We start from the raw sequence: 27,053 nt of genomic DNA on the forward strand, positions 1-27,053 counted from the left end.
ATCCGGGGGCGGGGCGGGGCCAGAGCCTCCAGGCACAGCAGCCATTTGCCACTGTGCCCGGGATGGCCGTCAGCCGGCGCGCAACCTTCGCCTGCCCAGAGGCAGGCACAACTTCTAAGTTAAAAGTAAGGGGGGGTTTAGGTAGGACTGGGGGGCGGGTTAGGTAGGGGAAGGGAGGAGAAAGTGGGGGGGGGGGGGGTGGAAGGAAAGTTCCCTCCGAGGCCGCTCTGATTTCGGAGTGGCCTTGGAGGGAACGGAGGAAGGCTGCGCGGCTCGGCATGCGCAAGGTGCACAAGTGTGCACCCCCTTGCACGCACCAACCCTGGCTGCGTGTGCATGTTATAAAATTGGGCGTAGATTTTTGCACGCCGGGTTGCGCGCACAAATCTACGCCCGCGCCTAAATCTTAAAATCCGGCCCTCTATGAACACAGCAAAATAGAGAACAGATATAAACATGAATTGGGCTTCCTGACAGCATAGTAGTAGGGATGCAGCATTTCTCTTATGGCTACAGTACTGGCCTCATCCTTTTCTTTTAAACATTAAGCTCAGGTTCCAAGTGCCCCCGGTGAAGGTGGTGCATTTGGAAGGTGGGGACCATGTGTTGTGGGTTGAGGGAATGTGAATGTTGGTGATGATTACTAGGGGAAGAACGTGACTATTGCCTTGCTGTGCAGTAACATTTGTGTTATGTAAATACATGTATTTGATTCAGTCAGAAAAAGTATCCAGCAATAGTTCACATGCTGCAAATCACAAACAGTCACCAACATTTTCTATCCTCAAAGAAGGCCTAATGGCCGATAAACACGCACCTAAATTTACAATGTATCAATACCATAGTTATAGTACTGGAGAATACAGGCTGGGAATCGGCCACATTAAACCTCAGATGGCTCCTGTAGCTGCTCATAATTTGTCTTATCTAAAAATTTGCATCATTGCTTTTTGTTATCACTGAACAATATGCTTTGTTTAGACAAGACACCACCATTAAAATTTGAGATTATACATACAAATAATACATAGCAATAAATTAAACATAACAGAAGGGATTCTTTGTACCTATCATGTGGCTCTGGCATGTCGATTCCGTAGCAGCATCGACTCCATCATCTTGCACATTTTCTGCGATCACTTTGATCTACATCATGACAAAAAATCATGAGAGAGAAAAATGAGGTGAAATATATTCTGACTGCAGTACAATACTACGAAGCACAAAGTAACCCACTTCCTGAAACATGTCGGCTCGACATTCCATTCCATTTTCAGAGAGTATTCTTCACCTGAACTATCTTCCTAATATTTATCCTGACTAAACAAGGTCCAAAACGTGCAAAAAAATGATCATTTACTTCATATTCTGCAAAAAAAATTAAAGATAATAGCTTTGGAAATAAGACTTGATGCTAAAAAAAACAACATATAATTTAAAACTATCAGGAAATTGTAAGATGTAAAAGAGGTACAATTCTTCCAGCAGAAAAATAGTTTCTGTTCCTGTTTGTTTAAAATAAGAATAAATAATAGAAAGGTTTCTTGGCTCGGCACATGCAGTTATCTTTCCTCCTGTGTCTCCCAGCACAGAGGCACTGGGTGAACATAAGGTATGAGAGATGCATCATATTAAGTGAGGTTTGAAGTCCACTGCATGTGGATTCTTTTTCTAATACTTCAACTAAAAAACATTATTATCCTGGCATAAAAGCTAACAACTCAATAACCTAGTAAATCTTTAATGAGTACGCTTAAGAGAAAATATTTAATTATGTGGCATGATAGGGAGACCTGGAGAAATATAGCACAACAATTAATGTTAAAATGTTAATTGTGTGCTGTATATAAAACTCATGCTTCTATACAGCTGAATAAATGTTGGAACATCATTGCTATATGGAGAATGAAAAGCTATATGACATTTTTGTGTTACTTTTGAAACTATTCTCCACAGTTTCTTGTTCAACAGGGAACAAAGTGGACTTTTTGTATCAGGAGAATGAAGAAAAAGTAGGGTCAGTATTATTTCATGCAGTTTCAAAAGTTAAAAGTTACTTTCTTTTGAAAAATGTTATTTTGTCTTTTTTTTTTAATCTAAGAGCTTTAGGACACAGTCATAACATTATGCTCCTGATTGGATTAAAAAAAAAGTGTCTTATCGGGAAGCGTCCTCACTACCACTGCCGAACCTGCAGGGCAAGGACTCTTTTGGCCTTTCAAAGTTTATTATAGCTAAGACATTTCAGAATTAAACCGTGACAAACAGCTTCAACTCAATGCCTTCTTTCTCATGGCTTGAAAATCTTGACACTGCAGACAGTATTAAAAGTACAATTCATTATTACTCTACATATCTAATTAAACTTTTACACTGACCTGCCAAAGGGATCATAGCTTGAAAGTTAGTCAAAAATATATTAAGTTAGCCCAGTAAAAAAACCCAAAACCAGGCATCAGCTACAACATGTTTACTTGCCTTTATTTCTATAGCAGAGTTGACCACCATGGTAAAACATCATTTTAGTTACTTTGTCATCTCCATTTTGCCCTATTTCACTACAACTGGCATTGGTTATTTTTCAGGGACACAATTTTGCTGCAGTCCATAAGGAAAAAAAAATGATAAACCAACACATTTGTTTTATCTTTGTGATCATTCAATCTTCCAGGATACGAGCAGAAATAGAAAAGATTTTTTTTTTTTTTGAAGACCTGTCAAGCAGTGTTTGGAAACCAAAAGATTTCTTTCCTCTCACAAAGAAAGCTTGCTCAGGAGCTACCTAGAATTAATAGTAGCTTGCAGCTAAGCTGCACACAATCATCACAAATAAAACGGAGCGTGTTTGTTGAAAGTATAGAGGTGAATATTTAGCGGGCTTGTCTGGCCCAAGTTTGGGGCTTAGCTGGGCAAACTTGGGATTTTTGAATATTCCGCCCCTCTTAACGGGGTAAGTTTTTAGCTGGGAAAAACATTACCAATTTAACTGGATAAAAAAGGGGGAAGTGTGGAGGCATTTAGGGGGGTGGGGCCTAAACTTAACTGGGCAGCGCTGCTATTTAAGCTATGCCCAGGGCAGGTGCAAGAATATTTGGCGCCCTCAGCGAACCTTTGGTTATTGCATTCCCTTCCACTTACCTATTGGCGGCAACTCCATCACAGCTCTCCCTCTTACCCACTGCAGTGGCTCCAGCACAGCAGCCCTATGAGACTCACTCTGGTGGAATGTTCCACCCCAAACATTATGGTGCTCTAGGTGACCTTCCTAGTTTGCTTACCAGGAAGCACCAGCCCTGGCGCTACCTAGATTAAGTATAACGCAGTAAGGTTGGTTGTGGTGCAAAGCAGATCTAAAGTTATCCGGGTGCGTTTACTCTGAAAACTTTAAGCCTAACTGGCTATATTCAGCATATGACTGGGTAAGATTAAAAAAACAACCCATAAAAAGCCACCATCCCCCAAAAATAATTTTTAAAAATGTGGAACCACAGCGGCTGATACCTCCCCACCGCTCCCTTGTATGAATGGAAATTGACCCTTCTGTAATTAATGAAGAGTCATCAGGGAAGAAGAGACGTGAATAAATTAATACATAAGTATCAGGAGTTGTCAGAGCTTGGCATGATTATGTATAAGCAAGTGAGAGGAGGTATAAGACCTCACCCTCTCCTCTCTATATTGGAGAATCTGGGGTGGGAGGGTGGGGGTGAGGATTTTTGCTATTTTTAATTAAGTTAGGGGACTTAAATTTGCACTAATTGTTTTGAAGATAATGGGGGAGGGGGGGGAGGAGATGGGAGAGAGGAGCTCCATGCTAACTTTTTACTTTTTTTTATAATCAGTGACGCTGATGAGCCAACGAGGTTATTCAGATAACTGTCTGGGTTTACTGAATATTGACCTTACAGTGACATCCAGGGTAACTACTAGTGCTAAATTAGCAAAGGAGGTAATTTTCAAAAGAGTTACACACGCAAAATTAGCATATATATGCGTAAATAGCATGTACCCATGTATATGCTATTTTATAAACATCAAAAGTACATGTGGATTTTCAGTTTTGTTTGCACATTTGCCTACGCATGAAAGGGGAGATCTAGGGGCGTTAAAGGCGGAGCCAGAAGTTATGCACATAACTTGCTATTTTAAAAGAGATTCCCGGGAATACATTTGGCAGCTTCTTCACACAATTTTACATCTGCTAATTATCTAGCGCAATTGATATTTGACTTGTCTACTATTATTGGGTGGAAGGTCAGGGTGAACTGAGAGGGGTTCAGGGTGAAGTAGTAGGAGGGTCTCAATGACCTAGAGATGGGCTGGGTGAACTGGCAGAGTAATCGGCAAAATGGTGATTTCAAGTATGCGCACATATTTTAAAATATACCTACTTCCACGCATAAATCAGGGTTTTATGCAAACAATTTATATTTTTTTTCTTGAGCATGTGTTTATAAAATACGTAGAAAAAGTAGGCATTTTCAATGCATTGCTGATATTCGTACATGCCTGGACGTACATGTATTTTTATAATCTGCACGGACCAGATACGCAGAGGTTATAAAATACTATAGATCTCCGTGTACCCATATACACGTACGTGTACATGGGACCACGAGGAATTCTGTAAAAGTTATCCTCAAAGGTTTTTATTCCTAAAGAGGGTCAAGAAGCTCAGTAAATTATTATAGCAGTGGAAAGTGAAATCACAGCAGTGTGCAGGATGTTTTTGTATTTCTGTTACAGTGAAGATATACCCTAAGCTGTCAAGGACCATATTAAATGGGACATAGTTAAATTGAGTGGCTCTGATAAGGGACACCGCTTCCCTATCAAAGTTCTAGATCAGTTGGATTGAATTTCATGCATATTGCACATTCCTCGACTTTCACTCTCTCTCCTTTCGATGACGCTACAAGGTCAGCCTTAGATATGCTTATAATTTGGGTTTTATAATGCAGGGGACATCTAAATTTTCAAATAAGAGATGACACTAAGGAAGGCAAAAACAAAAAAGTCTATCTACAGCATTTATTCTGCATGTGATATCTCAGAATTTCAATGAGCTTGCATCAAGCATTTTTAAATGAAATATATGACTTAGAAATACAAATCTGCATCTGGCTATATGTAAAGGATCACTAGGACACTTAGAGCATTTAACATTTCAATAGTGCAGTTAGGCTGACAAATTCATATTACAACTCCTGAAAATTTACCATTTTAAATTTCAATGAAATATTTAAATATTCTTCATTAAAATGTGTTATCTTAAATGGCAACATCTTGTATGGCATTTTAATCATAATTCCCATTTATAAAAAATACAAAAAAACCCGGTACATAGTAAATATCAATGGATATGTCTGGGTTGGTGTGCAAGAAATAAAGCAGAATATACTGTGGTCAAGGTAAGAATTAAGTGAAGAATTAATATGCTTCATGAAGATAATCAGTCTAAAATAAATTTACTTTTGTAAGCTTAACTGCATATTGTTACAGCTAGGGAAGATTTTAAAAAGGCATTTGTAGAGAACTACAACTGCCCACATATAATCAAATCTTTACACTTACTGGTTCCTATAGAGTTGAGAGTCCAAAACCATTTTTTGTGTCTGCATGATTTGTAATTTTTTTACTCCAAATTAAAAAAAAAAAAAAAAAAAGTGATGCCACAAGAACCTGAAGGCATAACTTTGAGAAGCATCCTTTACTGTGATCCTATACTTTCAGATAGCTTTCTCTTTAAAAGTCAATCAAATTAAAACAAACAAACCCCTAACCCTATAACCATACTTTTCAGAAAAAAAAATTAGAATTGAGCACATTGTTTAAGAACACAGCTGGGTGTACTTATCTACAAAACATATGGAAACAGGCTTTGTAAAGGAAGCAGTATATTTCTGTTGGATCATCATCTTATCTTTAATAAAACTGCCATCATTCATATTAATTTGGTATTTATACAGCTAAAACTGTCTAGCTTATGTTATCTGAGCATGCCCTGCATGACTGTCAAGAAAATACAGAACCAACTTCCAAGTTCGAACAAAACTAACAATGCTTAGTGCTTAAAAAAACCTCAAAGAACAAAAAAACAAACAACCCCCCCCCCCCCCAAACTTACCAATGTCTCATTCTGCATTTCCATATCAGCTTTCATTTTGCTGTTTTTCTTGTGGTTTCCTTGAGTGCTGATAGAGCTGCTGGGAAGAGAGGAGCCCTGGGAACTGCCCTTCGACACGCGCCTGTAGGAAACATTATTTGATCCACTTTCTGTCTGCTGAGCTGCTTTCTTATCAACTCTGCAGGTAGAAAGTGATTCCTCTGATAAATTACATTGCCCTTCTTCAATCACTCTACCTTTCCCATTCCTTTAATGTTTAAAGTAACCTCTTTGCACCTTTCTATCGGTAGACCTATGAGTGATAAATGTTTTTAACTAGCCTTGATCAAATATGCCACTTGCAATTTCAGGTTATATATCAATTTAGTCTAGCAGATATAATGATTTATTTTTATAGCTGGGATTGCTAAAAGGCAAACTGGAAGAGAGAGTATAAGCATTGTTGTGTCTTTATGGCCAATATGAAGGCAACTAGAAATGCAATTACATCTGCCAGCCTACTAAATAACAGTGTGCTCATTAAAATCAAAGAAACTGATCTAATTGCCTTCTGTTTTGTACCAAAACACTTGCATTCATGGTTCCAGTGCAAGCTGAATTTCCATCGTTTGATAAAACTTAGTACTCTCTAATTTCAAAGCTCACTAGTTTGGTAACCTCCCCCCCCTATGTAACAAACCACATGATCAATTCTCAGTGAGCTCAGCGTCAAAGTTTAACATCGTGACATAGGTGCTGCTCTGCCTCACTGGATTAGAAAAATGCTTTACTGGCTTATTTATCTGTATGAAGTTCGGAGAAACATACTTGGATTAGCCAGCAGGAGTAAATCAGGTTTTTTTAGGAAAATGAATGCTCATTATTTTCAGTTTTTAGATGGTGCCCTACTAAAAGTCATTGAACAAAATAGTTACCTATTTAAGAGCTCTTTCATGAACGTGTCTTTTTCTGTGAATTTGTATTTGTGGATCCATTCTTCTGCTCCAACTGTATTTGGCTTGGCAAATCTTGGGAAATGTTTATATTCTTTTTATCTTTTAGGACACTATCTAGAACATCATCACTTTCTGTTTTTTCATTAAGCTCATTTTCTGCTTCACACTGTTGCTCATTTTTTCTTTTTTTCTTTTTTTTTTGTCTGCTTTGGCCTGCTTGTTTCCAAACCCTGCTCCATATTTAGTCTCTTTTTTTTCCACTTTGGGCTTGGAAGCATCCGTCTTTTTACTGCTCAAGGCTGGTAATTTACTTTTCCGAAATCCAAACCAATTGCTATAGAAGGCCCAGTCTTTTGCTTGGTTTCTGTGCTTGGAGATTTGGTTTGCCCTTGACCCTTTTGTACATTTTCTTGGATACCCAACATGACTTTTTCTTCTATTGTAGACTGCACAAGAGACGCATTTAAAACACCTGTCATCTCAGATGAGTTTACGGAGTTCTCTGGTTTCTGAGACTTCTTTGACTCAAGTTTTGTCGGACTTTGCAATTTGTCCGTATTTTGAAATCTATGTGGTGATGAATACTTTGGTAAAGATTCCAAATTCATCTCTTCTTGATTCATCCCTTGCTCATTATGTAAATTTGTAGATTTTTCAATGCTTTGCTTATTGGTAGTAGATATGTCCCTTGCATCTTTCTGAGGTACAGATTGCCTCATCTCACATTTTGAAAGGTCATGAAACAAGTCCACTTTTGGAGGTGGCCCACAAGGTAGTTTACTTGGACTGCCTTGCTGACTCCCTGAACTGCTCATGCTTCCATAAGATCCTTGCCTCGAGTAGGAATGCTCTATAACTTTTGAAGAAGTTGAAGGGCTTACTGTAGCTGTAGTTGAGTTCTGTCTTGTTAAAGAGTTTCCTCGCTCTGCAGTGTTAGTAATAATATGTGTACGTACTTTTCCAGTTCCTTCAGAAGCAGAGGTAGTTGATTTCTCTACGGAATGAATGCTAAAACTTTGACTGCGTGCCTTTGCTCCATTCATGCCAAGAGCAGGCTTTAGGTATGTCTTGTTACTAGAAGATACACATCTCTTGATGAACTTGATTTCAATCCCATCTCCTTGTTCTGCCAAGATGTTGGGGCTTTCCACTGAATAAGGTGATGTTGGTTTCAACCTTTGCTTCTACAGAAAAAATATCTTTTGTTTCTTCCTCAGTCTTTGCTACACTGGTTGCTATAAAGCATGGATTCATCATGCTTGGACTTAAAAGTCACATTGCCTTTTGATGCTGCATTTATATTGTCTTTTTCTTGTTTCCCTGGTACTGTGGACTCTTTCTAAGCAGTTGCGGAGATTTTACAAATACTTTTAATCCAACAGGCAGGCGGGTTTTTATAACATTTTCCTGAGAATTTTGAAAAGCATTTATAGTCTCAGAGCTGCAAGAGACTGATGGCAACTGCGAATTATTGACCTGTGGTGTTAAAGGCTCATTAATACTGGTTGGGCGAGGCTGTGGCGATGTGGGCAGACTGCTTGGTGGTCTGTGTTTTTGGAGCATTCCATTGCCAGTTGTCTGCCCCTTTTTGTTTGAGAATAAACTTTGTGGAGAGTTCTCTAGCGGTATCAAGGCTAAGGCAGAAATTTTAGTGGCTCTCCTTGATTCTGATTCAGATACATCATGATTTTTACAGCGTAGCGGCTGATGGCATGATTTTGAAGAATTTTTTTTTTGTAAAAACATTTGAGGAACTTTGGCATGTTTCCAGCGAGCCATGGGATGCCTGAGACGTGCACTTGCTTTGCGCCAATATTTTTGCACTAAGGTGAGTTAATTCAGCTTCAGAATCAGATGCTTTCATTTGCTTCTCATTATTAGGCTGGTTATGAAAAACAGCTGGATTTGAAGAACCCTTTAAAGGCGACAATTTAGAGTCATTCTTTGTTTCTTCGATGGGAAGAGTAGAACCCAGCTTTGTGGATAGAGATGGTGAAGCTTCGTAATTTGGCCTTATCAACAATGAAGTTGATCTGCCTGGAGGAGTTGGTGGGGATGTAGAGTGGATAGCTTTTGATCCTCCATTGCCGTGTTTATCCTTTGTTGGAGTTTCCCCATATTCACTGGGTTTCTACAAGGTTGCATGATGACAATGAAAATCCTGGAACTGGCTGCCAGTGTTCTTTATCCATTCATTTCGAGCTGGAATTTTAGAATTTCTAGGAAGCTGTGCAAGATGTTTTGGAATGTTCAGATTTGGTTTTGAATCCAGATTGCAAGGTGGGCCTGGTGCCTTTAAAAACCTTGAAAGTTTTACAGGAGGTGATGATGGTGACTTTTCTAGAATCGGGGGGTTGGTTGATGAGGTTGTACTAGTGATGTTACAAGTTGTTTGAGATTTCAGAGGCAAACATGTTCCTTTACTAGGTATTTTAGTCAAGCTCTGCCTCTGATTATTTCCTGCAGGTAGAAATGATGTAGAGCTCGTCTTGCATGATATATTACAAGGTGATTTCAATAACTTTTGTGAACTTTCTAATACTATCCTGGTTGGGTTCAAAGGTTCAGTAGATACAATACTATTTTCATTCCTTATGGAGTCCTGCACAGTTTTTTCCTCATTTTCATCTTTGTCCATTTTAAGATAGTGTAGTTTCTTGAGTCAGCTGTTTTGTGGATATTAGTTATTCCCTGAGGAAGAAGCTCAGTGTATTCTGTACTGGGCCTACTTTGTTGCTGGTTTAATGAAATTTCATTTCTAGTAAGAGTGACAACTCCAGTCTGATGAGAGCTGAATTCAATAGGTTCTCCATCTTGTGCATCAAATATAACTGTGACACATTCTTCTTCTGAAGTCTTTTTTATAACCTTTTGTTGCTTAATGAAATTAAATGTCTTTGGCTTAATATCTGAGTGTGTGGGTTCTTGTTTCTCCTCTTTATTAGCAGATAGAATTTGACACTTTTTCACCCCTGTAAGCACGCCAGCGTCTTTTATATCATGTTCGTCAGTCAATGAAGATAATAAATCCGAAGGGCTTTTCTCATCACTGCTTTCTATATGCAGTTCATCCAAAATTTCGTTGTCATCAGTATCTGACAGTTGTAGATTAAGGTCTTTACATCCAGCGTTAGTACGGCTTTTCTTCAGCTGCAACACAGGCAGCTCTGTACTTGTGCATGATTTTACCTCTGATTGAAAGCCATCAATGAAACTAGTCAGTTTTTCAGGTCTCTCCTTTGAATTAAAGTATGGAACTCTTTCCAATAAATGTTTCCCATTAGGCTCCCAATCAAATAGACTGTCTGAAATACTGTGAGTTAATTTGCTACAATATATTCCACAGTCGTTGCTCGGTACTTCATGTGGCACTGCTAACGTGGAGGACTCATCGTCTGCATCATCGTGTGAATCTGAATCGTAACAGAAAGCCTTCTTGTGCTCGGAGCAAATGCCACTCCTTTCTTTCAGCTTACAATGGGAATGCCCTTTATGGCTGCCGCATTTAATACCAGGGGAGTATATTCCTTCATTGGAGTCCGTGCAGTCCTTGTAACCCCACTTTGATTTAAGTGCTGGTGGTTCAAGTAAGCCTTTTCTTTTCTGTAGCTTCTTCAGCCCTTCCAAAATGTGGTTCTCTTTGATGCGAGTAGGAGGTAGTTCATCTATAGGGCTGGAGAGGCTGCTGGGCACTGAGGAGGCAATGCTTATTCTTTTATCCCAGCTTGTGGATGACTGTTACCAAAAAAAAAAAGTATGAATTACTGGGAGGCATTTCAAAGTCACAATGGGCCTTATGTAATTTAATTAATGACTGCACCAAACGCCATCATTATTTTAGATGTAAGAATCCACATTACTGAGAAAAACAAATATCATAAATGAGTAATTTTTTTTTCATTAACATGTTACACATTTGTTACGCTGCTGTGCAAGTATGCAGATCTTCAGCTTCCATTACCGTACGTGAGTATGGCTATATATAAATACTTGGTTTTAAATCTGAACTTTTATATAAATACTCTGCAGAATATTTGCCAGACTGTGATCTTCAATAATATTTCTCTATTGGAAGTATTACTGAAGTTTTTGTATTTGATGACTGAATTGAATTTTCAATACTGTAAACCGCACCGATTAGAACTACTCTGTGGAGCAGCATATACAAATGTAGAAATAAAATAAAATAAATAGTCGGAAAATTCTACACATTACTTTGTATAACTTTATCCTACAAGGATTGTTTTTGAGGGGTTTTTTTTTTTTTTTAAATATACATTTACAAGCATCATCTGTTAACCAGGACACTTTCATTCTGCCCTAGCGAACAACCAAATTTCAGCTATGATATAGAGGTTTTTAGCAATGCTATAAATTAATGTAATCCTCACTTACTCTAAACTTCTCACTGTATTAATGTCCATTAAACAGTACACAAGCCTTCAAGCATTTCATGGACAGTAACAAACAAAAATCACTCATCACAGAAAGGTAAAAATGATTAAATTAGATTTAACAGGATTCTGGTTCCAGGGTGAAAAAAAGAACACTATTCCACAATTTAAAAAAAAAAAAAAAAAAAAAAAGATAAATACTAAAATCAAAGCATTCAGAGGACAATTTTTAAAGCCATTTATGTGGCTAAATAGGAACTTGCATGTATAGATTGGCTGTCTGATAACTTTCCTTCCTCAAAATGACTAGAAATGTGCGCGCTGTAGAACAAAGCACGTACCTTTAACCACTGGGGCACATTTTGGGCAGGATCAGAAAACACATGTAGGTTGTCTTTTCAAGTTCATTGGGATTTTTTTTTCTTTTTTTTTTATAAAATCTGCCCACACCAAAAAAAAAAGAAAAAAAGAAAAAGATGATGTGCAAAATCTGCGGGTACTTTGTACCCCTGGTACGTTTCACAGGGAAAGTAGACTTATTCTTTTTCTTTGAAATGTGGTGCAACGATCATGGGCACAAAGCACCCATGAACTTTGTTCCAAAAGTGGAGAGACTGAAAATCGCCCCATAAAGAACATGAAGGCAAAAAAAGCTGCGACGTGCCAAAACAGGAATCACAGATTAGAACGATGAAAACCAACGACGGGCTGATATTGCAGTGGGTTGGCATTAATGGTAAAAACTGTTGGACCCTGTTGCTGTGTGAGAAAAAGTAGAAGCTGCCAAGATGTTGTGCACCATGATCCTAGTGCAGGTGAGGGATATATGAAGGTACTGGGTAGGTGGGAGAGTTAGGATTGGGGTAGAGGAGAAGGGGGGGGGGGAGGGAGGGAGGAGGCAATCCTTTTATGAATTTACCCAACTGAGAATTTGCAGAATGGAGTCTTCTGGTATCGACCCAACCGAATTTTACATTTACATGGACTTGTCTGAGGGGGGGCAGGGGTGGGGGAACTCAGCCCAGCAGGGTCCATTTGTTAAACATTGAATGCAGGCTGGTAGTTGGGCCAAGGGACTCACACAGGACTGGTTTTTTTTTTTTTTTAAACTGTTCAGCTACCTTTAGCCAGATAACTTTTAAGCTGGGGATATTCACTGGATGCTTATCCTGCTGATTATCCAAAGTAACTGAGCAAAATGTGAAACCTATAGCAGAGCATAAGGAAACAGTGTATCAAAAGTTAGCAAGAGAGTTCACTCATTCTTTAACACACCTGTTGGCACCATGACACCTCTTGGCACTGTGCCTAAAGAGCACCCAGGTCAATTTCAACTCATTCATAATTTGTCAACCATTTTATCATTCCTGAGTTGTGATCAGGATAACATGACTCTTTGGACCAGGCTATTAACCTGGGTGCCAGCCTTGGCCTAGGAACACTGCTTACAAAGGCAGACATTGAGGCTCATCTGTCTTGCTTTTGGTTATTGGCTTTCTTTTTGGATGATTTCAGGGTAATAGGGCAAAATCTGGAATCCCACTGGCACATAAAAAAAAAAAAAGAAAATACTCTCAGGGCCTCACTAGCATTCCCTTATGTCAAGATTCCCAGCTTACAAATTGGTTAAATGAAGAGAAATAGTGAATTAACTTCTACCAGTTAAAAAAACCCAAAACAAAACGTTAATTGGTCTCGAATTTCACTTGCAAGGTTATCCCAATGGGTAGGCTTTCCTATATCAGCCATCTCTCACCACTGCTGGTGTTCATAAAGCACCATTTCATTAGGTTGTCTAGGTCAATTTGTGACAGTCTTTCAATTAAGACAGCATTCCTCACATCACTTAATGGGAAGGCTATGTGGCAGAGAGCCTTTTATATAATAGAGATCTTGAATTATTCATGACACTCCTAGGGAGCATGGTTTTGAAATTTATTTCAAGGGCACATAGTGTTTAGATATGTGCCTCCCTGCTTGACAGTCCAGTGAGGTAAGAAAAGGTATCAAAATCCTAGAGTTGTTCCCCATACAGTGAGATAAGAACACCTATAAGTAGGTCCAACAACATGGCAGTAGTGGAGGTGATCAACAGTCCATATGCCTGTACCCATCCGGTGGTGGTCCTTCTGAAAGAGATAGTACTGTGATGCCTTTTAAGTAGTATATCATTCAGGACTAGTTGCATCTCGGAGTAAATAATAAAAACATAAAAATTTGCCATACTGGGTCAGACCAAAGGACCATTAAGCCCAGTATCTTGTTTCCATCAGTGGCCAATCCAGGTCAAAAGTACCTAGCAGGATCCCAAAACGTAAACAGATCCCATGCTGCTACCGCGCAGTGGTAAGTAGTGGCTATTCCCTAAGTTTACTTGGTTTATAACAATTTATGGACTTCTCTTCCAGGAACTTGTCCAAACCTTTTTTTAAATCCAGTTATGCTAACAGCCTTAATTACATCCTCTGGTAATGAATTCCAGAGCTTAATTATTTGTTGAGTAATAAAGGAGGCCCAGCCTCTCGAGGCAAGGGCCTCATAACTGGGCAGGCGTGCTGTAGCCAGCACCGGGTGAGGGGGGACGTGCGGCCTATGGGGCACCCTGACTAGGTGGGGGACGGGCGGCCAATGGGGTACCATGGCCGGTTTAAATCCCGACGAGGAGCCAATGAGACAAGAAGGCGGCATCTCAGAGCTCAGATACATTAAGGGGTAGGTCAGGGAGGGGTGGCACATTTGTCGACTGGAATTGAGGTTTTGGTGTTGGGGGAGGGGGAGGGGGAGGGGGAGGGGGAAGGAGAAGGGGAGGATCTGAGCACCAATGACTTTGCATAGGGGGAAAGTTTGGGGATGGCTATACGCAAAGCATGGCGCAGACCGAGATGATGGCCGGTCTGGGGGTGGCCCAATGAAGGCCTGGCACAAACAATAACCCGCAAGGCCAGGGGTGGGAGGAGGCGGCAGAACACTGCACAGAGCGGCAGTAGCCACAGGGGCATTCACGGAGCGGGATGCCAGTGGTTGGCGCTCCACCTTCACGGAGCGGAAGGCTGGAGTGGCATTCACGGAGCGGGATGCCAATGTCGTACCACCTTCACGGAGTGGAAGGCTGGAGGGCTGCCGCCTCCAACAAATAGAGGGGGGGGGGAGGTAAAAGCATGTAGTTTTAGCGGTGGGGGCATAGGCTAGATGTATTTCCAAATGTTAAGCTTGTTCAAGTATTGCTGATTGTTATATTTTAAAGTAATATTAATTGGCTGTGGCCGTTTCTTCCACTCAATAAAGGACAATGATTTAACTTACTGTGCATCTTTGTGGTCAAGGGTGGGAGGGGTGGGATGCCTGGAAGCTACGGCTTGCACAAGTTAAGAACTCTCTGATTGTTTTGAATGTGCTACTTACTAACTTCATGAAGTGTCCCCCTAGTCTTTGTATTTTTTGAAAGAGTATAACACTGATTTACATTTATCTATTCTATTCATGAATTTACAGGCCTTTATCTTATGTCCCCTTAGCCTTCTCTTTTCCAAGCTGTACAGCCCTACCCTCTTTAGCCTTTTCTCATAAGGAAGCCATTCCATCCCCTTTATCATATTGGTCACCCTTCTCTGTACCTTTTCCAGTGCAACTATATCTTTTTTTGAGATGCAGCAACTAGAACTGCACAGTTCTCCAGATGCTGCCCCACCATGGATCAATACTGAGGCATTATGACATTCTCCTTTTTATTCTCCATTCTTTTCCTAATAATTCCTAACATTCTATTTGTGTTTTTGACCGATTAGCCAGTTTGAACCTTTCTTCAAAATTGTAGCATTTGAGGACCTGGCACAGGCCTTTTTTGTGAAAAGTTATAATTCAAGGATGGTCTAAAGGTTCTGCCAAATCTCTGGACAAAAAAACCAAAACAAACATCCTAAGCGAGACAGACTGTGGGTACATCCCATGTTTGCTTTGATGGATATGACACCAGGTTATTTGCATGTGTTTTGTTTTTTTTTCTTGCCCTTTCAGAGCACTGAAGTTCAGTAAATATAACTCAGTTACATCCAAGCCTTCTCTTGCAGCATGTAAGAATATTGCAGGGAGTAGTTCACAATTTTGTGGAAATTAAAGACTGACTCAAAGGAAAAAAGGGTGTCCATCATATATGACGGTGTAAAGGGCTCGAGATTCTGCCTTTTTAGAAATGTCTCTATTCCAGGCCTTCAGACCACACTCATTTCCTTGGCTTCTGGTGCACTTGGATTGGGCCCCATTAGTTATCTTGCAATTCTGTGGATGATGACAAAGTCCATAGCGGAAAGACAACAATTTGGAGCTCACTCAATACAAAAAGGGCCATTGACCTAGGCCTTAACTGAGTCTCTCTCAGAATATCCTGGTAGTGGATTGGTGACATTATCATCACTATAGAGATTGAAAATCAAAAGATCTGGTCACTTAAATTAAGTAGTTAGGCATCTAATCTGTATAAATGAAAATGTCTGCCTGCTGAGTTGCTTAATTTTAAGCTTATTTTTATTAGGTGTCTAAATTTAGGTTTCTCAAAAGTAGGTGGGCCAGGGCAGGGAAAAGTAAATTAGGCACTGTGTACTGATTTCTATTTAGGAAAATAAATTGCAGGCATAGATTTAGATGCCTCAGTTGTCACTTTGGTTGGGTATTCAGCTTCCTTTGAAAATCAGCCTCATAGAACTTATGTTTGCCTTAAAGGGTCAATTTTAAAATCCCATTCTAATAACATTTGTGACAGGGTTCCAAAATTTGCCCCTTATTAGCAACAGCCTCTACAGGACTGCTTTCCAGCAGTGTGTGCCAGAGGTCTCAACAGATGGGAATTAGTAAGGTATCTTACTGTAGTGCACCACTCCTTATTAGGTGAAGTTTGAGATCTGGCTAAGGCTGATACTTCACTCCTCCTGGGCATGTGTGAATTAGGAGGAATGGAGAATCAGCCTTATTACAGGACTAAGGAACTGGGTGTCTCTCCTTGTGAAAGTCACTGATTGGGCCTCTCTCTCTCCTCAGGGAAGGTCTAGAGAAGCAACTGGGGACTTGCCAGGCCTGCTGAGAAGCAGCAGCCCAGGAATTCCAAAGAGCCCTGGAATAAGTGTTCCTGAGGAAATACAGTCTGATGAGCTCCTTCAAGAGATTATACAGACCCTGCTGGATGAATGTACTGGGAGGTTACAGAAGAGAAAATTCACTAATCAAGCACTTCAGTCAGAGGCTCTAACGAAGAACAGCATATCTACCATTATTATATGTGGGATGTTTGCAGGGGTGAAGAGTGCATGGGGTAACCTACATGGAGCAGCAGCTATTACCCCTAACAGAAGGCATGGCAATTACTACCCTTAACCAACTGACTTTCATGATTTTGACACAACTGTAACATCGCTCTCCGCTTTGATGGCAGGGGGGGAGAAGGGGAACTGAATTCAGACCACGGTCAACGCTAGGCCCCGACTAGACATCACGGGAAAAGCACAGGACTGCTTCTATGGTCAAGCCCAAAAGTCCATAGGCAAAGCACGTTCAAGCAGCATTGTCTGAATCATCAAGAAGGCTGCTCATCCCGTAAAAATGTTGCCAGCAGTAATTTTGCTATGGGTTGTGACAATTGTTTGGTTTTGATTGTTAATATAAATACCTTTAACATAAGATTTGGGGGTAACCTGCACAAAGTGGCAGTTACTACCATAAGAAATTTGCTGGACACAGTGGGCAGAGTGGATAGACCATTTGGTCTTTTTCTGCTATTATTACTATGCTACTATGTGTTTACCACTCTGAGGGTGTCCATTTGTTAGATGTTGAAATTAATTTAACATCCAACAGGAAGCCTTGGAAGGCATTTATTGTTAGTTATTGATCAAGGATCTCTCGTTATTGTGGATACACAGACTGATCACAGATTGTCCTTTGTCTATGGTAACATACTAGAACTGTTACTTGTTCAGGTCAGCAGAATGTTGGAAGATTCTGGTTATCCATTAGTGTAACTGGGTGCAATCACACCAGCTGATGACTGGGATGCTGTTGTGACTATGTGCAGTCACACCTGTTAAACGCTGCCTAGCAAGGTCATGGCTGTGGATCAGATTGTGGCCACATTGAGCCATGTTTGCCTGGGGGTCCAGGAGGCCTGGGAGTAGCCTACCTTGCCGGGATGTGGCAGATGGGTTTCCCAGGCAATGGAAGATGTTTTGTACTGTTTTATAGTCTTCTCACAGGCTTTGTTAATATTAATTAAGATGTAGCTCTTGTTATCCAAATGACATCTCTGTGTTTACTTATCAAGCGGCTATACTGATGAGAGGCTTTGTGAACGAGGGACATGTGATCAGAGGGTTGGATAACTCTGGCTCTTCATGCTATATGAGTTCAGTTTCCTAACCCTCTTTATGGTGCTGGGTTGCATGATTATGCTGTTGAAAGCATAATGAACTTTATACTGTAAGATCATAACTCTTGCCTTCAAGATGATAAGCTGCCCTATGCTATAAAGCCAAACAGACTGTACAGTGTGGACTGGATTCAAATCCCAAGGGCGGTGCAAATTTCAGGCATAAAGGGGATTTATGTCCAGAAAAGGGCTGAATCAGCCACATGGCTTGGCTGACTTGGCCTTTTGTGGCATATGAATCCGCTCCACACAGGAAATATATGTTGGCCCTGGGGTTTGAACCAGAGTCTCCGATTCTCAGCAAGCTGAATCACTGGAAGACAGAGCTTTAATTCCCAAGAAATGCCCCTAATTTTGTTTGAAATATCCAAGATTTTATTCCCAATTTATAAATATAGCAGAAAACAACATACACAAAAAGAGATGATAGTTTATAATACTAATACCATCCTACAAACCATTAATTTACTGTTTCTTAAGGTTCTAAATTATAGATAAATGGCTATGCTGTAGATCTTTAGTTCCACAAGGCAGGATATTAACTTCCAGTAAATGCATTACATATTGGTCTTTGATTAAGATACATTTTCTACAAAGTTCTCCCTCAGTGTAACATTGCCCTGTAATGACATGGGCTGCGAGCTAGGAAAGCCCGGGGTTCAAATCCCACTGCTGCGCCTTGTGGCCTTGGGTAAGTCACCTAACCATCCTTCTCCTCAGGTACAAACTTAGGGGCTGATTCACAGAGCCACGATAGGTTCATGCGGTAAATGGCCTAATGAGGGGATAATGGCACAGTGCGTATTTCAATGAGCTCAATAGTGTGCAAATTAAATTTTAAATATTCAGACCCTTTACTCAGTACTTTGTTGAGGCACCTTTTCCAGTGATTACAGCCTCAAGTCTTCTTGGGCATGACACTACAATCTTGGCACACCTGGATTTGGGGATTTTCTTCCTTTCTGCAGATTCTCTCAAGCTATGTCAGGATAGATGGGGAGCATCGATGCACAGCTATTTTCGGTCTCTCCAGAGATGTTCAAGTGGGGTCAAGTCCAGGCTATGGCTGGGCCACTCAAGTTCATTCACAGACTTGTCCCGAAGCTACTTCTGAATTGTCTTGGCTGTGTGCTTGGGGTTGTTGTCCTGTTGGAAGGTGAATCGTCACCCCAGCCTAAGATCCAGAGTGCTTTGGAACAGGTTTTCATCAAGGATGTCTCTGTATTTTGGTCTATTCATCTTTCCCTTGATCCTTACTAATCTTCTAGTTCCTGCAGCTGAGAAACATCGCCACAGCATGATGCTGCTAACACCATACTTCACCGTAGGGTTGGTATTTGCTAGGTGATGAGTGGTGCCTTGTTTACTCCAGATATGATGCTTGGCTTTCAGGCCAAAGAGTTCAATCTTGGTTTCATCAGACCAGAGAAACTTGTTACTCATGCTCTGTGAGTGCTTTAAGGGTCTTAGGGAATAGCCACTGCTATTAATTGCATCAGTAGCATGGGATCTTCTTAGGGTTTGGGTAATTGTCAGGTTCTTGTGGCTTGGTTTGGCCTCTGTTGGAAACAGGATGCTGGGCTTGATGGACCTTTGGTCTGACCCAGCATGGCAATTTCTTATCTTCTTATGGCAAACTCTAAGCAGGCTGTCATGTGCTTTTTATTGAGGAGTGGCTTCCATCTGGCCACTCTACCATAAAGGCCTGAATGGTGGAGTGCTGCAGAGCTGGTTGTCCATATGGAAGATTCGCCCATCTCCAGAGCAGAACTCTGGAGTTCTGACAGAGTGACCATCAGGTTTTTGGTCAACTCCCTGACCAAGGCCTACTCTCCCCATTGCTCAGTTTGAGCAGGCGGTAAACTTTAGGAAGAGTCCTTGTATTTCTTCCATTTAAGAATGATGGAGGCCACCTGTGTGGTTCAGAATCTTCAATGCTGCAGCAATATTTTTCTATCCTTCCCCAGATTTGTGCCTCAACACAATCCTGTCCCAGAGGTCTACAGACAATTCCTTTGATTTCATGGCTTTGATTTTGCTCTGACATGCACTGTCAATTGTGGGATTTTATATAGACAGGTATGTGCCTTTCCAAATCCTGTCCAATCAAGTAGGACGTTCCCCTTATATAAAAATAGTCCTGAAACTCCAGGGATCTTTTTTGTGTGAAGGGGGGGAAAGATCTGGGGATGGGATTCCTGGCCTTTCGGGTTCAGATTTCATTTTAGCAAAGGGGAGAGGTTTGGGAGGTGGGACTTGAGCCCTCTGGAAAAAGTTTAGTTTATGTTCTTTTATGACAATAGCCACCTCGAATGGTGGCAGGGAGGGGAGGGAGGAGGAATAGCCTAGTGGTTAGAGCACTGGACTATGAACCAGGAGACCAAGGTTCAAGTCCCGCTGTCACTCCTTGTGACCTTGGGCAAGTCACTTTACCCTACATTGCCTCAGGTACAAAAAAAACTTAGATTGTAAGCCCTCTGGGGATAGAGAAATACCTACAGTACCTGAATGTAAACCGGTGTGATATCTCAATTGAGATGAATGTCGGTATATAAAAATAATAAATAAATAAAATAAATAAATGACAATAGCCACCTCGAATGGTGGCAGGGAGGGTGAGAGAGAGGAGTCTATGCATATCTCCGGGGTTTTACACTTCTCTTGGGTGTATGTGGGTGCTAACAGCCCCTTTAAGTGATGGCTTCCCCATAATCCCAGGGCCGCCATGATGTGTTGTTTGGGAGGCTTTCGCTGCCGTGGTATTTTTTTCTGTGGGGAAAATTCTATGGGAGTCACAAAGCCACAGGGTCATTTACCACGGATTTGTATCTTCTGCAGAAAATACCGCAGCTCAGTGAATGACCCCCCTGCCTGAAGGGCAGGATATAAATAATTTAAATAAATCTGCTTCAATTTTTTTTTCTACTTGGAATCAACCACTATTTTTCAGTCAGGCCTGTATTTATTGTAGGCCTACCAGGCCAAGCGCCAGGGTGACGTAATTAGGAAGACATGAAAATTCCTCTCCCTGCAGATCTCTTATCACATTCCTCTCATCCCCCTGTATTAACCTCCGAAATCTCAGGTTTTTCTTGCTCTCTCCCCTGTGCAGCCCTTCCTTGTCTTGCAAAGCTGCTCATGACCCCCTGGGCTCTGGCAATGGCAGGGGTAACAGCAACATACTGAGTGAGAGTAGAGATTGAATCAGCCTATGCTCAGAGGCCCCGCCTTCCGCATGGAGGGAATGGTGCGCCAACAAAAGTACGCAATCGCGTATTGTTTAAAGATCTACCTCTAAGTCTATTCCATGTTACCGTTGCTAATGGCAGTGGCTATTCTCTAATTGAACTTAATAGCAGGTAATGGACTTCTCCTCCAAGAACTTATCCAAACCTTTTTTAAACACAGCTATACTAACTGCACTAACCACATCCTCTGGCAACAAATTCCAGAGTTTAATTGTGCGTTGAGTAAAAAAGAACTTTCTCCGATTAGTTTTAAATGTGCCCCATGCTAACTTCATGGAGTGCCCCCAAGTCTTTCTACTATCCAAAAGAGTAAATAACCGATTCACATCTACCCGTTCTAGACCTCTCATGATTTTAAACACCTCTATCATATCCCCCCTCAGCCGTCTCTTCTCCAAGCTGAAAAGTCCTAACCTCTTTAGTCTTTCCTCATAGGGGAGCTGTTCCATTCCCCTTATCATTTTGGTAGCCTTTGCAATATCTAATTTTGTTTGGCCAAATCAGGTGGCTAGTGCTAGCTGCCTAACTTTAGCCTCCTACTGAAATTTAAGGCTGTCCGATTTTCAATGTTTTTGTAACATAGGCGCGTATAACGTGCGTGTGTTATAAAATCTGCTATACGGGTGTACATGTGCGCTTTATTTTATAATGACATACGCTTGTGTACTTGACATGCGCTTGAGTACTTGACATGCGCTTGTGTACTTGACATGCGCTTGTGTACTTGAGCAGATAAGTGGGGGGAATTTTAGTAGATACCCACATTGACGCAATTACCCGTTTCTCCGGTCCCAGTTCGCCCCAGTAAAGACTAGGGCTTCTTAAACCCCCTAGCTAACTTGCCTCCCTTTTACCCTATCAGCCCTGACCCTTAAATTCCCGCTGACTACACGCCTGACTTACACGCCATCCATAGCAGAAGTAAAGTTACGCGGTAGGGGACCCCGGCGCGTGCTTGTGCGCATAAATGTGTTGACGTCATGTCACAGACACTGCCTGCCCACACCCCGCCCCTTTTAGAGAAAACCACGTGAGGCGGCGTACGGTTTTTAAAATCCCTGAGCTGCATCACATGCGTATGTCCCGGCTTTGATGCGCATACGGCTTTTAAAATCTACCTGTAAATTTTTTCTTAGCCAGCCTAGATCCGTTTGAAAACGTACCCTTTGATGTCTATCCTCTTCATTTTGATTATATTTAGGCAATAAATGCCATATAAACAAGGTGTTCTCTATTAACATCCTTTGCATTCCGGTTTCTAAAGCTTTGCCTACGTTTGCCCTGCACTCCATTCAGGGTTCGTATCTCCCAAATCTCACTATGCTTTTCTTCCTCCTTTATTATTTCTTTTCTCTTTTTAACCTCTCATCTTTCTGTTACCCCTTTTTTTCTCCCAAGCTGACGTCACAAGGTGCTGTTGTACTCCTGAGTGAAACTCAGGTACGGCATTGCCAATTGGTGGCAATAAAGCAGGCTGGTTCTCATTTAAGCAGGTGGATCCACAGTAATGCTGAGAACTTAGTAAACAGAATGGGAAGCAGTCTGTGAATGCAGATTCAGACATTATAAACAAGTACCTTGTAGGTCACAAAGTTATTTCATATGATATAGGTGGACTTCTAACTAACTTCCTACAAAGTAAATTTCCTGCTGAAGGAATTGCTCACTGAATCAGCCTAGAGAAGCGATTCTCAACTGGTGTATAGCCAGCGGAGGCAAAGATTGGAGCTGATCAGCTGGGGGGCCGATGTGGGGGTGTGTGTATGTGTGTGGTGTGTATATGAGAGGGTGCTTGTGTGTGTGTGTGGTGTGTATGTGAGAGGGTGCTTGTGTGTGTGTGTGTGTGGGGTGTGTGGTGTGTATGTGAGAGGGTGCTTGTGTGTGTGTGTGTGTGGTGTGTATGTGAGAGGGTGCTTGTGTGTGTGTGTGTGTGTGTGTTGTGTGTATGTGAGAGGGTGCTTGTGTGTGTGTTGTGTGTATGTGAGAGGGTGCTTGTGTGTGTGTGGTGTGTATGTGAGAGGGTGCTTGTGTGTGTGTGTGTGGTGTGTATGTGAGAGGGTGCTTGTGTATGTGTGTATGTGAGAGGGTGCTTGTGTATGTGTGTGGTGTGTATGTGAGATATTACCTTCTTGAGGAGTTTGAAAAGAAATTAGACTTATACTTGGCAATTAATAAAGCTGAACAGGGTGAATAAACATCTTCATCTAGTAAGATAATACCTGTATAACTACACAAACATATTCAGCAGCCCATGTACAGGACTTTTAAATGACAGCCAAGAAACTGGTTTTGACTTACATTGAGAATACTAGAAAATTAAAGACGAGATTAGGCAGTGTCTGGATAAAATATTTATATTTAAAATACAGAGTACAGTGTACCAGAAACTTTTGTTCATGGTAGAAATTTCCGCTGTTCTTTCTCTGTTACGGATAAGTTGTACAATGTGTATTCTTTTGAAAAGTTAATAAAGAAATGATAACAAAAAAAAAAAATACAGAAAATGGCTCTCAACAACATTTCTTTTTTTTCTTTATGACAAGGAGCACTAATGGTGCTGTATTCATTCACTGCTTAGGGGCCTATGCTCTGTACAGAATACACATCTGGAACCCCTGAGAACTTTAACATGTCAGGCAGGGTTTCCCAGCTACTTCAGTTTCTGACTTGCCCATCTCCAAGTTGCAGCAGGTCATTTTTGAATTACTGTGAATGATTAATTGCCTTATATTAGAGAAAAGTACATCTAGTTACCCTTTTGCTGCATGTTCTTCCATCATTCCACGTACAGGAGGAGCCACTAGAATATTCGCTGCAAGCGCTGGACAGAGACAGCTCACTGCTACTACAGCTGCTGCGAGGATACAGTTGACTGGGTCCTGTCATATTTAATTGAGCCTGGAATTTCAAGGCAGGCACTCCAGATTTCACATTCTGCTGACATTCCTGTACACAAGAAGGGATATAACCATCTTATGGATGAAAACACCCTATTTTCTCTCCGCCCCTAAATAGTTTATCTAATGAGGCAAATAATGCAAATGCATAATTTTATGCATTCAGGTCTTCCTGTTAGTTTATAGTATAATTCGTGACACCTAGGCAGACAAATGCATCAATTAAAAGTTAAAGAATGAGGATACAATTCCATGCATAAGAAAGATCAAAATATACACTAGATTTTTTTTTCCATTCGCAGCTAAGTAACGGTTCCTCTAAAATAACATTTTACTGTACCATCCTGGGCAACAGTAAGAGCTTAGATGCTATTTGAATCATATATCTTCGAAGCAAGCTTCGGTAAGTCATGGCAAACAAAGCTATGAGTACAAGCACATCTTGACAACTGCATTATACTTCTAAAATGTAACAGATGAGGCTCCATGAACTGGACAAGTTAAATTAATTTAGTGCCCCAACCAGAATGTCCACCGAGAATGGAATCTCTCCATTTCAGTCTAATTTTGGTTTGCTATCTCGTCCAAGGCTTTGTCTAAGAAACTCTCTGATGTAGTACAATCCATCTTTGTGTCACTCCCAGACAGCTGAAGACTCCTGCTTATGCAATTTATTGACACTTTATGGCTGCCTTTCCTACTTCTGTAGTTATCAGCCCTCTCCAAATGCAATTTCAGCTGACTGTGACTAAAGGCCAGCTTTAAGGAAGAGAGTAATGAAGAACAGATAACACTTTGGGCAAAATATTAAACCTTTTTAGAGGTAACCATGATGTATTTACTTCTCAACCAATATTCTTGTGTGTAACATCATTAGATCTTCCTCGTCATTAGATATCTGTAATGTTCTTAGGATATATATGCTCTACAGTTAATCAGAAGTATGTTTTTTTCTAAATTACCAAAAATATCAAGAATCTGCATTATCCCATTTTATTCCACTGCATGGTTTTGGATTTCATGCAAACTGGAAAAGGATTTTAAATCTCAAACACTAATTTTAGCACTTGCATGTATTATTGAAGTAAATTTCTTAGGTGGATTTCTTGCTGGTTGCATTGAATAAGACACCATCCAGAATCTGGTTAGAAAATGCACAATTATGAAGCATATTTGGCGTTATTGGTGGAAAGTGAGGAGCCTGGCCTATGAGTAGCTTATTTGTTTTAATTGTGTTTACATTTGATTAATAAGGCAGTGTATCTAATGATAAAGCAGCAGTGTGGGATACTTTTGATGCCTTCCTTCCATCCAATCTGAAATACAGAATGCTTTATAAAAATAATTTTGGGCCAGTAAACAAAATGAGTCAAGAACAGCAGCAAAGGAGTCAGCTGACTTGAGCTTAGGAGGAAATAAATAGCGCTACTAAATTACTGCATTTACTTAGTTTACTATTTATAGTATTTTTTTAATATAAAGTTGTCAGTGTGCATTTTTCTGGGTAAGAGTACTGCAGGGTCACATTTTATTAAATTACTATACAAAAGTGGCATGGCTTTTGAGAATAGACTTGTAAAATATACATGACGACAAATTCTGGCTACATAGACAATCAAATTTATGTCTTTGTACAAAGACAATGCAATCAAGCAGCTACTGGGGCAAGCCATCATAAATTTAAATGTAAGTCAAAGTCTACATTTTCTATATTTATTACCGGTGCTTTGTCTTAAGATTTCAGTGAAACTTTAAAATGCTAACTTTAAAAAGACAAGACTTTCAAAACAAACACAACCCACATTAGGGATTTTCTCCTGCAATATCTCAAAATTAAAGTTTTTTTTTTAGAAAATTAATTTTCAGCAATTAATTTCTGCGTGTAAATATTCAGACTGAGAGTCATTTTTCCTCATGAGACGTGAAAGGCAAGCTAGTTAAAATTTGCCAAATAAGCTGAAATCAAAAGCCATCGGATCAAAATAAAAAAAAAAAAAAAATTTTTTTAGTGTTAACTTTTTAAATTTCATACATATAATAAAAAACAGGATAAATAATATGGTACATGTGCTTTAATAAAAAGCTTCTTGATCATTTCTCAGAGACTTTAAAATGTAATTGATGCTAAAAAAATATTAAAATAAATAGCTTCATGAGGCTATTGGCAAGATTTATGTATTTTTGGACAGGGACACTTTTCAGCTTCCTGTTTCAACCCAGGATCTGATGCTGAATTTCAGAGAGCAAAAGAAAGCGTTCTTATCCGACCCTTGACAACTTTTTCAAGGATAAGCTCTCTGGTTCACCTGTGACCTCAGGGTCTGTAGTAGGAGATGGTTGCATTACAGTAAACGAGAAGAAAGAGATGTGAAGAAAGAAGGCAACTAACATAAATCTGAGTATCAGCAGTGCACAAGTGCATCAAGCGTCTGTTCTTCTCCACCACAGGAAGCAAATCCCCAGATGAGAGATCTAAGAGGCGGGAATGAAGTTTCTGGGAGGAAAGAAGAAGAAGATGACTAGATTAGGAGCATTCCACAAAGTGCACAAAATCAGCCTCTCTTTGTTTTCTCTTTCACAATTTCCGCACATTACAGTAAAATTTCAGACAAGAACTAGACCCTCAGGTAAAACAGCAATTGACTTAATTTGAGTTTGCCTCTTCATTGCTTATTGAATTCAACCCTCACTGCATGGATACATTAGTTCTTTTTTTTTTTTATTAAATGGGGGGGGGGGGGGGGGGGGGTAAGCAATTTTTCCATCTAGAATGCTTCAGGAACTATTAAGGACTACTTAACTCGCAACAATATAAAATGATCATCACTAAAACAAAAACACATTGTTAAAGGGTTTAACAAGTTAACAAGAAATCTAAAGTGAGCTATGAAATTAGCATTTGCAAAGCAATTCAAATGTTAACTTGGTTATATTCAGCAGTTGCTAAGGCCCAATTGCATTATTATGAAAGTGACCCAATTTTTAAACTGCATTGATCTTGTGCAGCCCTCTCCTGCACACATTTTAACACAAAGTCATT

General features: G+C 40.3%; 1 protein-coding gene and 1 pseudogene across 1 annotated transcript in view; both read right to left on the reverse strand.

Moving 5' to 3' along the window:
- NCKAP5 (NCK associated protein 5) overlaps positions 1-27,053 on the reverse strand; it is a 1,124,153-nt gene that overhangs the window by 145,527 nt on the left and 951,573 nt on the right. Inside the window, 10 exon segments of the mRNA XM_029607891.1 lie at positions 1,068-1,146; positions 6,128-6,305; positions 7,042-7,090; positions 7,093-7,243; positions 7,246-7,394; positions 7,397-8,246; positions 8,849-9,193; positions 9,380-9,522; positions 9,792-10,797; positions 23,871-24,062. Coding sequence (XP_029463751.1) covers positions 1,068-1,146; positions 6,128-6,305; positions 7,042-7,090; positions 7,093-7,243; positions 7,246-7,394; positions 7,397-8,246; positions 8,849-9,193; positions 9,380-9,522; positions 9,792-10,797; positions 23,871-24,062 — 3,142 coding nt within the window.
- LOC115093520 lies at positions 8,406-26,511 on the reverse strand (annotated as a pseudogene).

The sequence above is a fragment of the Rhinatrema bivittatum genome, chromosome 6, assembly GCF_901001135.1.
Source record: "Rhinatrema bivittatum chromosome 6, aRhiBiv1.1, whole genome shotgun sequence".
Classification (NCBI taxonomy): domain Eukaryota; kingdom Metazoa; phylum Chordata; class Amphibia; order Gymnophiona; family Rhinatrematidae; genus Rhinatrema; species Rhinatrema bivittatum.